Genomic DNA, 17,384 nt, shown 5'->3' with positions numbered 1-17,384 from the left:
GTGCTTCAATTCTTTTGTTCAAAATATTATTAAATTTCATTTGAGAATTTGTATTGGACTCATATATTATTTATAGGTCTGTTGTTTAATCTAAAACTCTTGAAATTTTCATCTATTTTTCTGATTTTATAGATTTCCAGTTTAATTGGTTTGAGACCACACTCTACATGACTTATACATTTTTAAGAATTTAATATGTTTATGGCCCAAGATCTAATCAATTTGGTGTGTTTCCCATGTGAACTTGTGAAAAATATGTATTAAAGTAGTTTTGGATGAAATATTTTATAAATGCAATGAGATCATGCTGATTTATGGTTCATTTTAGTTCAACTATGTCCTTATTGATTTTCTGTCTGCTGAATATGTCAATAACTGACAAAGACTATTGAAGTTTACCACTTTAATGGTGGATTTATTTATTTCTCCATGCAATTTATCAGTGTTTACATTACAGATTTTAATGGTGATATTAGGCACATACACATTAAGGATTCTTATTCCTTATTAGAGAATTGACCATTTTATTATTATGTAATGTCCTGCTTTATCCCTGATAATCTTCTTTACCCTGAAGTCAGCTTGTCTGAAAAAAAATATGGCTACTTCAAATTTCATTAGTATTAACATGGTATATCATTTTCCATTTCTTATTTTTAATCTATATATACCTTAGTATTTGAAATGAGTTTCTTACAGACAACATCTACTTAGGGTCTTTTTTTTAATCCACTCATATAGTCTCTTTTAATTGGTGTAGTTCCCTTCATTTTTATACCTAAAATATTCATAAAGCAAAAAGACTCAGCTCTTAAAAGACAACATACTTTGTGAAGTTGCAAATTACGTTCCTATACTTTATATATAGGAAACATGTATATACTGTAGCATAACCTGATGTAATAATCATTTAATTTTTTATTTCAGTCAACTTAAATCTTTTCTCTGTTAATTACAGTTATTTGAACATAGAATATTCAGACATTTTAAAAGTTGTATTTTACAAGATTTTGATCTTTCTTCAGCCAATTCTGTTCATAAACCAATTAAACGCAAGACAAAATCCTCACAAGTATTAAGGAAGAGAGATTTCAAGGCACAAGACAGCTTTTTCTCCCTGTTTTTAAATTGTTTTTTATAAGTACATTATAGTTGTACATGATATTGGGATTCATTTCACATGGAATATAATGGCCTTCACTTCAGTTTCTGGTACTTCCTCTTTCACTCTTGTCTTCCCTCTATTTATTTTATAGATTTTTAAAAATTTGTGCTTTATAGATATACATAAAGTTGAAATATACTACATTATATTCATTCATACACACAGCATTATTTGGTGAATTTCATTCCACTATTCCTCCCTTTTTCTCTTTCTCCTTCCTCCCCCTTTGTCCTCTTCTACTCCACTAATCTCTCTTCTGTTTTCATGGGCTCCCCCCATCTTTTTTTTTCTAATTTTGGAAGAGCTTCAGCATAGGAGAGAAAATATTCAACCCTTAACTTTGTTGAGTCTGGCTTATTTCACTTATCATGATGTTCTCTAGTTCCATCTATTTACCAGCAATGCCAAAATTCATTCTTTCTTATGACTGAGTAAAATTTCATTATGTATATCTGCCACATTTTCTTTATCTAAAGGTGCCTGTCGGCAGGCGCCTGGTCTGGTTACATAACTTGACTATTTTATATTATTCTAATAGAAACATTGATGTGCCTGTATCACTATAGTAGGCTTATTCTAGTTTTTGGATAAATACCAAGGAGTGGTACATCTGGGTCACATGGTGGTTCCATTCCTAATCTTTTTTTTTTTTTTAAGAGAGAAAGAGTGAGAGAAAATATTAGTTTTTGGTAGACACAACATCTTTCTTTGTATATGACGCTGAGGATCGAACCTGGGCCGCATGCATGCCTGGAAAGCGCAATACCGCTTGAGCCACATCCCCAGCCCCCATTCCTGATCTTTTAAGGAATCTTCATACTGCTTTCCAAAGTGATTGTACTAATTTGTAGTCCCACCAACAATATATGAGTATACCTTTTCCCCCCACATCCCCACCAGAATTTATTATTATTAGCATTCTCATTACCTTAGAGAATAAAAAAGCAAGGACAGTCTAAAAGTGATGAAGACATTAGTTCATCATTATGAGTGTATGCCACAATACAATTGATTTTGGTAGATATTTCTAGATGTTATTTGAAATAAATGATTCTTGAGTTCACGGGGAAAATGTAAACCTGAGGCTATTTGAACCCATCAGAGAAAAGGTGGAAGTTGAATCTGTAAGGGCCCTAGAATAGAAAAAAGCCAGAGTTTAAAATATGGGATGTTTAAAAAGTCTATTATAACCTATCAGTAATTAGATCATATAACAAGACAATCTTTCATGTGACTGTAATTAGACTGTCATTCCTAGAAAATGACCACATCTAGCAGCCATTATATTTTGAAACAGCCTCTGTTTTGGTGACTGAGTTACATAATGCAGTCATATTAGCTAGGCTTAGACCAAATAAAATATAATATCATAAATATTGTAAAATAACATTATATAGCATTCAAATAAGTTAACATAAAAAAGTACCTGACATTTGACTCATAACACATTTCCAAAGAAACATGTTCAAGAAAAAATACTTTCTAGCCTATTTTAAACAAATTCTAGGTCCTTGTTAATTTATGTTAACCATTTTCAATGCTTATAAGATTCGAAAAAAAAAAAAAAACTGAAAATACTGTGCTGGGCATTCTGTGAGATTTTTAAAAAAATCAAACACATAATTTGTCCTTACAGATTCTGGTAGGGTAGAATGGAGAAATAAGATACATATTTACATAAAAATATTTACATAATATTTATATTAAAATTATGAAAGCATAATATAGGATATAATAAAGTTCTTAGAAATAAATATAACAAGAGATGTATAAGCCTTATAGTCTGAAAAAAACAAAAGATTGTTAAAAAGAAATTTGAAAGGGTCTACATAAATGGAAAACACCCTGTGTTCACAGATCATAAGCAGTTTTAAGAATTATTCAGAAGACAATGCTCCCCAAATTGCTCTACAGTTGCACCACCATCCCTACCAGCTTCCCAGCTGACTGCTTTGTAGGAAGCAAATGAGGCAATGAAGGGAAAGAGAGTAGAAAGAGGAAGGAAGAAATTAATGTAATTTTTTTTCATTCTTACAACAATTGAACACTAGGAAGGACTTTAGAAATCATCCCTCTTCCATATTTTATAGGCGATTCAAGAGTCCCAAAGAGCTTAAATGAGATATTCAAGATTCAAACAGATTGTGAAATTCACTTGAAATCACAAGGCAACTGAAATAACCAAAACAATCTTGGAAAGAAAGAACAAAGCATAAGGATTCACACTTTCTAATTTCAAAACTTTGTGGCTTAATGGAATAGAACTTGGGAATCTAGAAATAAACCTATGTATCTCTAGTCAATTGATGTTTGGGGAAGGTGCCACAAGTATTTAAGGAGGAAGGGAACAGTCATTTCTTTTCAAAATATGGCTTTTGTTTTTTAGCCTTATAAGACAAGTATTTCTGAGTAGATTTCACATTGGCTCCTTGAACATATCCACTGAAGATACATTACAAAGTCCTCCATCTCTTTCTTCTTCTCTTCCTCTTGACACAGAGCAATGCACATAGCAGAGTATCAATAAGAAAGGAGGTAAATGAGACAATGAAGGAAGGGAGGGTAGAAAGAAGGAAAAAATTAAAATAATTGTTTTCATTCTCAAAATATTGGAGCACCAAAAAAGGACCTTAGAAAGAGTCTCTGTTCCATATTTCATAGAAGATAGAAGAGTCTCAAAGAGGTTATATGAGATATTCAAGATTACAGTGATTGTTAATAACAAAGCTAATAACAATTTAGGTCTTCTGATCCTTTACTAATGTCACTTACACTATGCTTCAATGTATGTTGTTTTACAGAAAGTAATCTAATCGAGGCTATCATTGCAAATATAATATTTATTGCAAAATATTGCTTTACTGATCTTTAATGGATATGTAATCATGTATTCTAAAAGAAAATGTATCATTTCAAAGAATTCTTAATTGAATTTATGGTTTGGGCAGTGTTTTCTTCTGTATTATTTATACTTTGTTACTGTAGTGGAAGTAAATACTGAAAAACTGAAAAACAAACTAAAACAGCTAATACCCACAGTGTGCAATAAATGGTTTTGTAGATCTGATGCAGAAGAATTAAAAAATTACACTTCAATTAGAGGCTGTTTGAGTATTTCCTCTACATTTATGAATTCTTTTCATATGAGGAACGGAAGATGAAATGTTAGCTAGTATGCCTCCAAGACCGTGGAAATTTCTCAAAAGTAGAGCACTCTGAGGGTGGAGCCCAGCCATCTGTTCTAAGAAGGCTTTTAGTTCATTCAGAAGCATCCTACAGGTCTGAGTCTTGGTCCATGCCCAGAAACAATTTTTACTTAAATTACTTCAGCTGCTTACTATTGTTTTCAGTCCTGCTCCACATCTACAAGTTTTCCAGAAAAAGTTATAAGATGAAAATCTTGATGATATCATTATATTCTTTATCATTCATCATTTATTAAAACTTTTAGAGAACTCAGAGTATAGCAGTGAACACAAAAGACGAAAATTTCCATTCCTATGGTCCTTGTATTCAGTATCTTCTCTTTACCCTCCCACCGAACTCCTCCATGACTTTCTGATACCTAAAGAAGTGTTCAAATTCCTTGATAAGGTAGGAGTAGCACTGAGAGGTCCAGGCCTCCTCTGAGGTCTTGGTTCTTCTATTCTACAATCCAGTGGCACCCAGCCAGTATACTTCCTAGTTTCATTCCTTCTATCTCCTTCCCCTTTTTGTAATACCTGTGTGTATTTTAAGATTTAAGAATTGTGTCCACAGTGTAGTTTTATCTGGCCTCTTTCCTAAATGGGAAGACCTCTCTCACCTTGGTGCCCATTTTGTATCCTGTGCTATTCTATCCCATAAATGTGATTACATGAAAAAAAATGTGTATATCAAAAGTGAGAGAAAAAAAGTGAATAACTGGAAAAATTGTCAACAATTATGGAGATATAAAGTAATATGTGTTGCACTTACCAAATAATGGGACTAATCAGTAAAAGTCAATGGGAGAATGAAGAAGGATCTTGAGCACTATAAGGGAAAAAATATTCTTAAGCTTACCTCCCCTTCTCTATAGTCTGTCCTTGCATCTCCATGCTACTGGTTGAGCGTTGCTTACTTATGTGTAGTAGCTGTGGTTTAATGCTTGCACAGGGACATAATATCACCAGGGACCTTTATATTGCATTTAAATTCTAAAAATGTGCACGAAAGAATATATTTAAAAGTAGGTAATACAGAGAATAAATATGAGAAATTGCATCTATAAACACAACAAGCAAACATAATAGTCAAAACAACCTCAAGAACAACAACAAAAAGCATTGTTAGAAGAAAATCTTCTGAACTGGAAAAGTACAAAGCTACAGTGATTAAGACTCTGTCATAAAGCTAGACTGTGTCACAAGGCTAGACATGTAGATCACGGAATTAGAATTAAGACTACATAAATGAACACGGATATTTAAGTTCAATGATTTTCAACAACAGTGCCAAGACAATTCAATGGGGAACTTAATTTTTTCAATAAATGGTACACACACAACTGGATAGCCACATGAAAAATCATCAGCTTGGACCACTACATCCCACACTGTACAAAAATTAACTAAAAATTATCAAAGACTTAAATGTGAGACTAAAACTATAAAACTCTTAGAAAATTTAAAAAAGTAAAGGATCTTTGTGACCTTGGGTTAGACAATTTTTTTAATGACATCTAATGCATGAACAATAGAAAGAATAGATAAACTGACTATCAAAATAAAATGGTTTGTGCTTCAAAGGTCACTATTAGGGAAGTGAAAAGTCAGCACATGGGATGAGAGATAATGCTTGAAAATTTGAAATGTCTGATAAGGTTCTCATCTCCAGAATGTATACATAATTCTTACAACCAAAAAATAAAAATAAAATAACCTGGCTTAATACTGAGCAAAGGATTTATGTAAACATCTGGTAATAAGGAACAATAATTAAAGGATGTGTGACATTTTTAATCATTAAGGAAAGAAAAATCACTGTCAGATACCACTTACCATCTACAAAAACATGGCTAGAATAACAAATTCACAACAAGAAGTTGTAGTGAAAATGTTGGTAAATTGCAACTTAACACACTGGTGGTAAGACTGAAGTGGTGCAACAACTTTGAAAACAGTTTGATAGTTATTCAAAAAGTTTGACATAAAGGAGCTGAATCCAAAAATGGCTGAAGAGAAGAGTCAGGAACTCCAAACAGCAGAGAGTCAGAATGGCAGCACAGAAAGAAGAACAAATCATACTGCAAAACCTGGTCCCCTGGCTGTAGCAAAGCTTCACATTTCTGAGAAAAGGTAAAAGGAAAGGTATACACAATTCCCACAATAGCAGCAGATCAGCAGTTTGGACAGCAGAATTCTACAGTTCTCAGAGGTTTTAAAGCTAGTTTGGGGAGCTAGCTGAGGTCTGAATTACTGCTTTGTATCAGAGAAGCAACTTACATTGCCCTACCCTCTAGTCCTCAGAATCCAAGTTGCTACAACCCACTCACTGCTAGATGCCATTCTGCCTTAGGAGCCAGTAGCCAACTCTCTGATATCAACAGAAACCTTAGTCCAGAGCATACCCCATAAATTAAAGGACAGAACCCTCAGTGTTTTATAGCTACAGGACCTCAGCTACCAGTGTAACAACCAGGTGCAACTCATACTTGCTCTGAGGGGCATACTCCTATCCACATTCTTCAGCTCCAGGACTAAGACAACCCTAAGATTGTCTTAGTCCTGCGCTCATCCTGTGGGACCCATGAAAATCTCCATAGCCCCTTGCTTTGGGACTGCAATTCCTGGTGCCAGATAACTCCAGAATCACCCACACTTGTTTCTCAGAACTGGGGCAGTTTGCATCCATGTCCTACAGCTTCAGGACCATTGATGAAGTCTAAGCATCAACTATACATACCATGTTGGCAGCTCCAAGAATATAAAAACTCACAGCTTGTCCTGTGAGACCTAGTGTAGGACTTTTCAATATCCCATGGTATTGGAACTATGGATGCTGGTGTCAAATTCCTTGAGTCACCTTTGCCTGTCCCATGTAATATGGAGAAGTTCTCTTTGTGTTCCACAATTCTAAGACCACAGTTGCCTGTGCCATGAACACATACCAGCATTAGCTATGTGCATCCTGCAGGATATGGGAATGTTGCCTTCTATATTCTGTGGCTCTAGGACCACAAACGAAGGTGCCACAACCAGGTGTCAACAATAGTTGCCCTGTTAGACCTGGGGAAAGTTATATCCATATCCCATGCCACCAGGACCATGGCTGTTGCTATCATAATCACAGAATTACTGACACTTAATTCTGTAGGACTAAAGATGTGCACCTTTGGAAGCCCACATTAACTGCAAAGTCACACAATTATCTTTATAAATAGGTGCAACCTACATTATTGCATCACTAGTAGACACTGGTGACATTGTCTGTACTTGAAAAATAACATGGAGGCTACATTGTTGAGCTCACCTAGAACTAAAGTCAAAATATCTTTTCAGTTGACACCCTGTATCTCATGTAAATAAAATTATTTTCCAACAAAAGCTATTCCGGGCACATGGGTACATGCCTGTAATCCCAGCAGTTTAGGAGGCTGAAGCAGGAGGATTATGAGTTTAAAGCCAGCCTCAACCAAAGTGAGGTGCTAAGCAACTCAGGGAGACTGTGCCTCTAAATAAAATGGGGCTGGGATGTGGCTCAGTGCCCCTGAGTTCAATCCCTGGTACCAAATAAAATAAAACAAAATAAAATAGAAAGAATTGACTATTCCACCAGATTTGTAGACATCAACATATGGACCCAAGACACATAAGAAAGCATGGCACCTCTAAGGAAACACAGTTGTTCTCCAGAAATAGATCCAAATTTTCAGGAAATCTATGAAATGTCTGAAAAAGAATTCAAACTAATGATCCTAAGGAAACTCAGTGAGATACATGAAAATATCGAGAGATGATGCAATAGAATGAGAGAAATCATTAATGATATGAATTAGAAATTTAACAAAGATAGAAATTATAGAAATAATCAGAAATCAGAGCTGAAAGCTTCAATTAATTAAATTAAAAAATACAATTGAGAGTTTCCACATCAGGCCAAACAGAAGAATGAATGTCTGAACGAGTATACAGTAGCTTAGACAATTAAAGAAAAAAGATGAATAAGAGAATTTAAAGGAAACAAAGAATAAAAAAGAAAAATAAAACTCCCTTGAATCTTAGTAGATTAAATTTAGCAATCAAAAGACATAAATTGACAGAATGGATTAAAAATATCAAGACCCAACCATATGCTGCCTATAAGAAACTCTCTCATTAGTATATACACAGATTTAAAAAGAATAGTTAGAAAAGGTTATGCTAGGTAAATAGCAACTAAAAATAAGCAGGAGTAGCTATGCTGATGTCAGGTAAAATACATTCTATATCAGAAACTGTAAAAAGATTCAAAGACACTCAAATATGATAAAAGCTTCAATTCAGCAAAAGACATAACCATTATAAACATATATGCACCCAACATTGGATCACCCACTTATATAATGCAAATATTATGAGATGTAAAGGGCCAGGCAGATTTCAATACAGTACTAGTTGGAGATTTCAAAGCCCATTTTCATCAGTGAACAGATGTGTCTAGACACAATTAACAAAGAACATAGGAGTTTAACCATACTTTAGAGTAAATGGATTTAACAGACATTTACAGAACATTTCATTCAATAGCAGCAAAATACATATTCTTTTCATCATCACATGGATTTTTCCAGGATAGCCAATATGTTAGGTTACAAGTCAAGTCTCAAGTTTTAAAAATCCAAATCATGTAGTATATTTTCTCAGTCCACAATGGAATAAAACTACAACTCAGTGAAAAGAAGAACAATGAAAAATATGTAAATATATGGAAACCAAACAACATTCCTAAATCAATGAGGAATTTATTACTGTAAAAGGGGAAAATTCATAAAACAAAGGAAAACCCAACACATCAAAAATTTGGGAATCTATCAAAAGCATCATTTAGAGTTTATAGCAATGAATGCATACATGGAATTTTTTTCAAATATTATAGATATTTTAAATAAACAACCTAGTATCACATCTCAAAGCAAAAAGAAAAGAAAAAAAACAAGAACAAACAAAACTCCACATTAGCAGGAGGACAGAAATAATGAAGATCAGAGAAGAAATAAATGAAATCAAAACCAAAACACAATACAAAATATCAATGAAAAGGCTGCTTTTTTTTAAAAGATAACAAATCTTAGTCAGACTAGCTAAGAACAAACAGAGAATATCCAAGTCCATAATATCAGACATGACAAAGGAAATATTAAAAGGGATACCATGGAAACATAAAAAATCATAAGAAACTGCTTTGAGCAATTATATGCTAACAAATTGGCAAACTTAGAAGAAACTGATAAATTTCTGAACATATACAACCTATCAAGACTGAATCAAGAAGAAATAGATAATCTCAACAGACCAATAATGCATAGTGAGATCAAAGCAGTAATTGAAAATCTCCAAACAACAAAAGTCAGTTGCAATATGACCCAGCAATTCCACTCCTAGGTACAAATTTAAAAAAAAAAACTATATCAAAATATGCATACCAGTATTTACAGTAGCATTACATATTACAGCAAAGAAAAAGAAACAAATGTCCAGAAGCTGATATGTCATGTCCATACAAGATAATTTTATTGAGCTATAAAGAGAAATGAATTATAGATACCTGTTATAACATGAATGAACCTTAAAAACATGTTCAGTCAAAGAATCCCAATTAAAGAGATCCATATTGTATGATTCCATTTCTATGAAGTGTCCAGAAAAGAGAAATTCATAGACAGAAAGCATACTAATGTCTGCCAGTGGCTAATGAGGAGCAATAAAAAATTACTGGTAATGGGTACAGAATTTCTTTTTGGGTGATTAAAATATATTGGAATCAGTAATGATGATTATACAACTTCTGAATATATTAAAAGCCACTGAATTGTGATTTTTTAAAAGGATAAATTTTATCTCAATGCCAAATACTTTTATTAGAGCTTATGGTTAGTTGTATATCATATTGGAATTCTTTTTGACATAATCATACAAGCATGAGATATAATTTTATTCCAATTCAGTCTTCTGTACTTCCCTTTTCTCTCCTCTCCCCGATTCCCTTTCCTCTGTTCTACTGTTCTTCTTTTTATTTATTTATAGTTTTTAAATTAGAAGTTTATAGATATGAAGAAAAACTTTAAAAAAATAAATTCAAACAAGAGGTGAATTTTCTATTGCTTTGGCAGGTGGTTTTAAAAATAAAAATAATAAAAACTGACAAGAGTGATGATCTCATATGCAGGATGTATAAGAATTATAAACTTGTCCATACTTTCCATAAAATAATTTGGCAACATGTATCAAGAAACCTAAAATGCTGATTCTATTTAATTTAGTCACTCCAATTCTATGAATCTGTACTCCATGCTTGGCAGATCATATAGAGTAAGGTACCTTATTATATATTATGAACCTTTATTTCCCTCAGCATTAAGTAGAAAGAATGAATCTCATTCTTATCCTGTGTCCTGTTTGGACTTCAGATTAGAGTTAGAATAATTTCCATATTTTTACTACTATAACTCTATTCTATGTCCACTTGAAGAAAATGTTAGCAATTTTATCTAGTTTTTTTTTTACTTCATTTAATATAAATTTTATTTCTGTGTATATCATTATTAATGTACACAAAAGTTACCATGAGGATATTATACTAAATAAACAAATGCTAAATTTGTATGAAAAGAGCAGGCTCAACAAATTTTACTTAAAAGGTATACTATCTAAATATATTGGAAATCAGCTCAGTATGCACCAACATTCACTTTCCCTTCAGCTGAAACTGATCTGTGTTATACCACAATGTATGTCTGTTCATTTCCAAATGTGGCTTACAACCAGTATGTTTGAAATAATAGGGTGGTGGTTGCTCTTCCTCCTTTTAAAGCTACTGTTTGCATTCTTTACCACCAAAACTTACGCACCACCCAAATACAAGCTTCTTAAAAGGAGGATCTATCCCTGGTTCACACATATAGTCATTTGTAAATGTGGTTGAAACAATGCTATTTGATCCTCTGCCCAGCTAATAAAATTGAATGGGAAATGTTACGTTAAATCAAAAGATTTCTAAGAACACTTATTACAATGTCAAAAATAATATGAGATATAAATTGCACATGTATTGTTTAGTATGTACATTTTTTTTTCTTGTCAATGAGCAAAATCAGGGATCTTTGTGGTACAGCTTTCAACATTACCTTGAATTCCCCAGACTCTTCCAAGAGGCAGAATTCTCAATTTCCCAGAACATCAAACCATTTCAACATAAGTATATGAAAGAGAAAGTGTAAGGAAGGGACAGATAAGACAATTTGTGCCATTTTATGAATATTTGAGAGAGGGTTTATCTGTTACGCAGATATTCAGTGTAATTGTAAAGAATTGATTATATATGAAAAAGTCAATACATCACATTGTATTGATATATCTCTTAAACCATATAAGAAAATTAACTTTTGCAAATGGCATGATTGTCAATGTAGGAAATCTCAAAGACCATCATTAATAAACTCCTGGAACTAATAAGCAATTGTAACACGATTTCATGATACAAAATTAATATTAAAAAACCATCGCTTTTCTACACATCAGCAATGAACAAGTGGAATTTGAAATTAAAAACACAACATCATTATTTCAAGAGCCTTAGAATATGAAATATTTAGGTATAAGTCTATCAAAATAAATACAGGACCTATAGGAAGAAAAGTACAAAACTCTGATCAAAGAAATCAAAGAAAGATATACACAAATGCAGAGCTGTTATAGGATATGGCTAGAAGACTCAGTATTGCTGAGAAGTCAGTTCAGATGTGAGTTCATATACATTACCCATAAAGATACATAGATTGAAGTAAGAATCTGAGAAGACGTTCAACATCATATTACTAGGTAACTGTAAATTAAAACAACAATGGCAAAAGTCCCAGACTCTGACAATACCAGATGCTGGCATGGGTGAACAACCTTAGGATTTTATTCACTTCTGGGAGAATGTGGAATGGTACAGTCACTTTAGAAGACACTTTGGCAGTTATATACAGAGCTAAGCATAATTTTATAATCTGTTATGGTTTGGCTCTGGAAGAGCCCTCCAAAGTTCCCAACACAGTAATGTCCAGAGATGGGACTTTTGAGAAGTGATTGAATCTGAGGCTCTCACACTATCAGTTGATTAATCCATTTCATGAATTAATAATTTGAATGGGCTACTGGGAGGAGGTGGAACCTATAGGTTGGTGGGGCATGGTTGGAGGAAGTAGGTCACTATGGGTATGCCCTTGGGGACTATATCTTGTCCCTGGCCCCCTTCTCTGTCTTCTGTCTCCTCCATCCCTCCCTCTCTTCCTTCTTCTCTTTCTCCCTCCCTCCCTCCCCTCCTTCTTTCTCCTCTTCTTAGCCACCAAGAGCTAGGCAGCTTTCCTTTGCCACACCCTTCCACCATGATGTTCAGCCTTGTTTCAGGCCCAAGCCAATGAAGCCAGCTAAGCATTGACTGAAACATCTGGAACCATGAGCCAAAAAACATCTGTCCTCCTCTAAGTTGTTCTTGTCAGGTATTTTGGTCACAGTGAGGAAAAGCTGAGTAACACACCATATGATTCAGCAATCAGACTCCTAGATATTTATCCAGATGAATAGAAAACTAATGTTCTCACCAAACACTGCACATATATGTTTACAGAAGCCTTTATTTATAATTGCCCAAACTTGGAAGCAACCAGGATACATCCTTCCATCTGTGAATAGATAAACTGTAGCCTATCCATTGAATGGAATATTATTCTACAATAAGAAAATAAATGAGCTATTAAGCCACAAAAAAAGCATGGAAAAACTTTTGATGCACACTTCTAAGTAAAGGAATCCAGCCTAAACAGGCTACAGACTGCATGATTCCAACTACATAACGTTCTAGAAAGGGAAAAACTAGAGAGACAGTAAACAGATCAGTGGTTGCCAGGAGTGCAGGAGGAGAAAGGGAAGGATGAGTCAGTGGAGCATAGGCAATTTTTAGAACAGTGAAATGAATTCTATGTGATACAATACTCATGGATACATGATATTATACTTATACCAAAACCCACAGAACTGAATAAAACAGTGAATCCTAATGTCAGCTATGAGCTTTGATTCAATAATGTATTAATAATAATTCCTCAATTTTAACAAATGTACCACACTAATGCAAAGTGATAATAATAAGGAAAACTGTGCAGAGGGAGAAGTACATGGAAATTCTCTAATTTTTGTTCAAATATTCCATAAATCAAAATCTGCTCTAAAATATAAAATCGATTAATTAAAAACAGTGTTTACAGAAAATAAAAATTAACTTTCAGGATATTATATATAATGCAAATGTACAAAGTATATATGCAAATATATGCATGTATACATATTCTGATAAAGTAACTACACACTTTTTTACACCTTGACTTTTAGATGTTATACTCTGTTATTCAACCTCTCCTTATGTAATGTGTCTACAAAGACTAACACCATAAAGGTGAGATGGGGAAATGCAGGTAGTAATAATGAATTATGCTTATGAGAAATTTGGTCATAAAGGGTAACAAGACTGAAATGGATAGTGAGAGTCTTAGGGTCTAGGAAAGATTTATTTTTAAAGGACATTAAAATATAGTGATGGAACTAATAAAATATATAGTTATTGGTACATTACATTTTATTTAGTAGTTGTTTCACTTTTGTCCATAAATATAGATGGATACTTGATTATAAAATGGCATGCCAAAAATATATATGATATTTCCCAATGAGCAAAATGTAAGAAAAACAAAAAAAAGCACATACCAATTCATTGAAGCTGATCATTAGAACATGCTCAAATTCTTTACCTTCTTTACCTTTAATATCACAATCAGATGAAGTTACTGGTAACAGAGCAAGGATCAAGGGAGGAATTCCAAAGATATACCTAAAAGAAACTAAATTCAACAGTAAATAAGAATGAGCTAAATGTTATGTCATGTTATATTTGATCGTGGTTTTACAATGGGCATGACCACTTATTTTTAATAATTTTAAATATGTATCTCAGTTCCTGAATAATGGGGGAAGAACTCTAGACACTGAAATTATATAGCAACCAAACTAGAAATACATTTTGGAATTTAGGTTTCATTTTTTTTTTTTTGTAGCATGCATTGAACTCAGGGGCACTCAATCACCTAGACACATCCTCAGCCCTATTTTGTATTTTATTTGGAAGCAGGGTCTCTCTGAGTTGCTTAGTGCCTCGCTTTGGCTGAGACTAGCTTTGAACTTGGGATCCTCCTGCCTCAGCCTCCAAGCCATTGGGATTGCAGCCGTGTGCCACCACACCAGGCTTCATTCACTTTGTTAACATAGAAATTTCTGTTAGGAAGTGTAGAACAGGTGTGATGAGATCAAAGAACACTTTTGAAAGACACTATAGGGGTAATGATGACTTAGTAAATGTGGATTTATGTTGAACATCCTTGTAAGAGAAGGTATCTGCAGGCAAAGAGTTATGCTACAGTTTTAAAAAGCTACACATTATTGAAATTTTATGATGTATGGCATGGGATTGTTTATGTGAAAACATGGTACACTTAAAGGAATATTCATTGACTTCTCCCTGGAGGGCAGCACTGTGGGAGGTTCATCTCTACAGCACTACACTGTGATCCTGTTCTTTCTTTTTAGTGATGGAACTTAAAGGGTTTACCCTGCCCCCAATTCTTATAGAATTACACTTGTAGTTTGATACTCCCTTTTCTTCTTTTCATTATTTTCTGAATTTATGGACTCAGAGATCCACATTTTATTCAAACACATCTTTTCTCAGCTTCTTGCCATCTTAGAAAAACCCAACAAATAAATTCACACCCTGTGAATTCATTATGTCTGTTTTAGATAAGTCTTCCCCATTAGAAGCAGCTATACAATATAAAGAAATGAAATTTTTAATGGTGCAATTTGGGGCTGTAAAAATACACAAACTGGAAATTCAGTGATTCCCAGAAACATTAAATTTGATCTGTTTCTTCACCAGCCTGCCATAGTGTCTTGTTTGCATTGTTCCATGAACTCTGAGTTATGTTAAGTTCTTGGGAGTTTCACAAAAGAACTTTAATTGTGCTTGTTCAGTGCAAGGCATTTCCACATGTGTACCTTCCTTAATTAAGAGTTCAATTAACATTCCTTCCACTCACTGAACTAATATTGTGACAACTGCCTAAAACCTGTTAAGGACATCATAAAATTTCCAATAACTGTATATGTTATCATCTGTCTTAAAAAATCAGTAACTCTCCCTGATAAATTATGCTTTTAGTGACTGATATTTTTACAAATACAGAAAGTAGACTAGGCAAAAGTTAAGGAACACGCCTAAATCATATGTCTTATCTTCATGTGACACTTGATATAAAGAAATATAATGCAGGAGTGAGACACAAAATCTATTCATAGATCTAATACTAACTACCTGTATGCACTGTAACTAAGAATACATTTAGGAGACAAGTGATTATGATCCTAGTTACTTATAATCAAATATCTACCAGATGCTGGTTGCTGGTGTTAGGGAATGTTTGTTAGGAGTATTTATATATATTCCTGCAAGTAGCACAGAGGTATAGTAGGTGTCAAGTTTGGACATTCACCTAAGTTTACTGTCTTTCCAGAATTTGATAAAAAAAAAAGCCCTAATATTTTGATAACATGTAATTTCATTGGCCTTCTGCATAAAAAAGGCTTCCATGTGATAATATTCAGTTCCGCCTTCCTCTTCTTCTATCATTTCTTCCTCCTGAAGATCTTCAAACAGTAATGAATTGCTCATTAATTACTGGCAATTAATTCTGACCTGGTATTGGATATGTATAGATCGTAGAGAAACATACTTTTAATTTCTCTTTTCATTTCCAGGTATACTAAAGTTATACTTTTGGAGAAATAGACAAAGTAGGAAAAATTATAAGGCACATAATTTAGAATGAACTTTAAGGAGACTATAGTAAAATAATTAAATGCTAGAGTGAAAATGAGATATGTTTACCATTATACTTAAATGTTATTTCAGAGGCCTATATTTTATATATTAAAAATGAGGTGTTTTATTTTCCATAAGCACCATCTTCTTCATCCCAATTTTCAGTCATAACTACTCCCAAAACTCATATCAACCTACTATTTCATTGGATGGCATTTTATCAATTCTTTCCAATGAGGTTGGATGGAAAGTTCAGTCTTTGGGATGCTACAACTAATTTCTCAATGCTGAAACATAATCTGTCTTGCCTGTAAAGAGAGTCTTCTGTTACCATAGTTATTGTGAAAAAGCTAGCCCCACACACTAGGACAATACAAAGCATGAGGCTTTGGAAACACAGACACCTGGGACTTCTGTCCTCATGGGATAGTGGGTTGTGTTACTGAGTGAATGGCTTTATCTACCTGATTTTTAAATGAAAACATTAGACTAAATGATCTCTTAAATCTTTTTTAGCTCTTAAGCCCCTTCATTCTGTCTTACCTGGCCATTCAAATAGAGAAACTCTTCAGGTTTAAAATTGCTTTCAGGACAATTCTGCAAAAATATCCCAGGCCTGAGACCCACATCTCAATGATTCTCAGCTCTCTCAAGATCTGGTTAGTTTTACAACTGAAATCTTTTCTTCCATACTACATACTTAAGTAATATATGAGATTGTTTGGCTTGAGGGGACTTTGAACAGTGTCACAATGGGAAAGAGACCCAGCTTTCTTTTATTTTGTTTGCATTTGTTTCATACTATATAGGCCTCTGCCCTTCCCCCTCCCCCTGAACTTTTCATTCGATTACAGAAAAGACAAACCCTAAGGAACAATGCAAGGCAAGTATGGGCTTGTGGAATTGTCTTTAAATCTCCTGAAGGGACTGAAATTGGAGAATTTGTTTTCAGTAGGGAATTTGGTTAAACAGAATGATAGCGGTTTAAGAATTCTTGTTGGTTTTTAATTTAAGCCAAATAATACATTCAATTCTTAGCTGCTCAAGTTATGGGGTCAAAGTGAAGATAAATAAATTGTTTCTACAG

At 33.7% G+C, this 17,384-nt stretch overlaps 1 protein-coding gene across 3 annotated transcripts in view; it reads right to left on the bottom strand.

Annotated features, from left to right (window-relative positions):
* The window catches only part of Il7 (interleukin 7), a 53,241-nt gene that overhangs the window by 32,890 nt on the left and 2,967 nt on the right, over positions 1-17,384 (bottom strand). The window contains exon 2 of one of the 3 annotated variants that reach the window (XM_005338038.5): positions 14,131-14,264. In XM_005338038.5, coding sequence (XP_005338095.1) covers positions 14,131-14,264 — 134 coding nt within the window. Of the gene's footprint in view, positions 1-14,130; positions 14,265-17,384 lie in introns of those variants that run through there. The other 2 variants (XM_078016991.1, XM_078016992.1) reach the window with 2 other exon arrangements.

The sequence above is a fragment of the Ictidomys tridecemlineatus genome, chromosome 7 (genome assembly GCF_052094955.1).
Source record: "Ictidomys tridecemlineatus isolate mIctTri1 chromosome 7, mIctTri1.hap1, whole genome shotgun sequence".
NCBI classification, from domain to species: Eukaryota; Metazoa; Chordata; class Mammalia; order Rodentia; family Sciuridae; genus Ictidomys; species Ictidomys tridecemlineatus.
The sequence above is the reverse complement of the archived record's forward strand: the minus strand, read 5'-3'. Positions and strand labels throughout refer to the sequence as shown.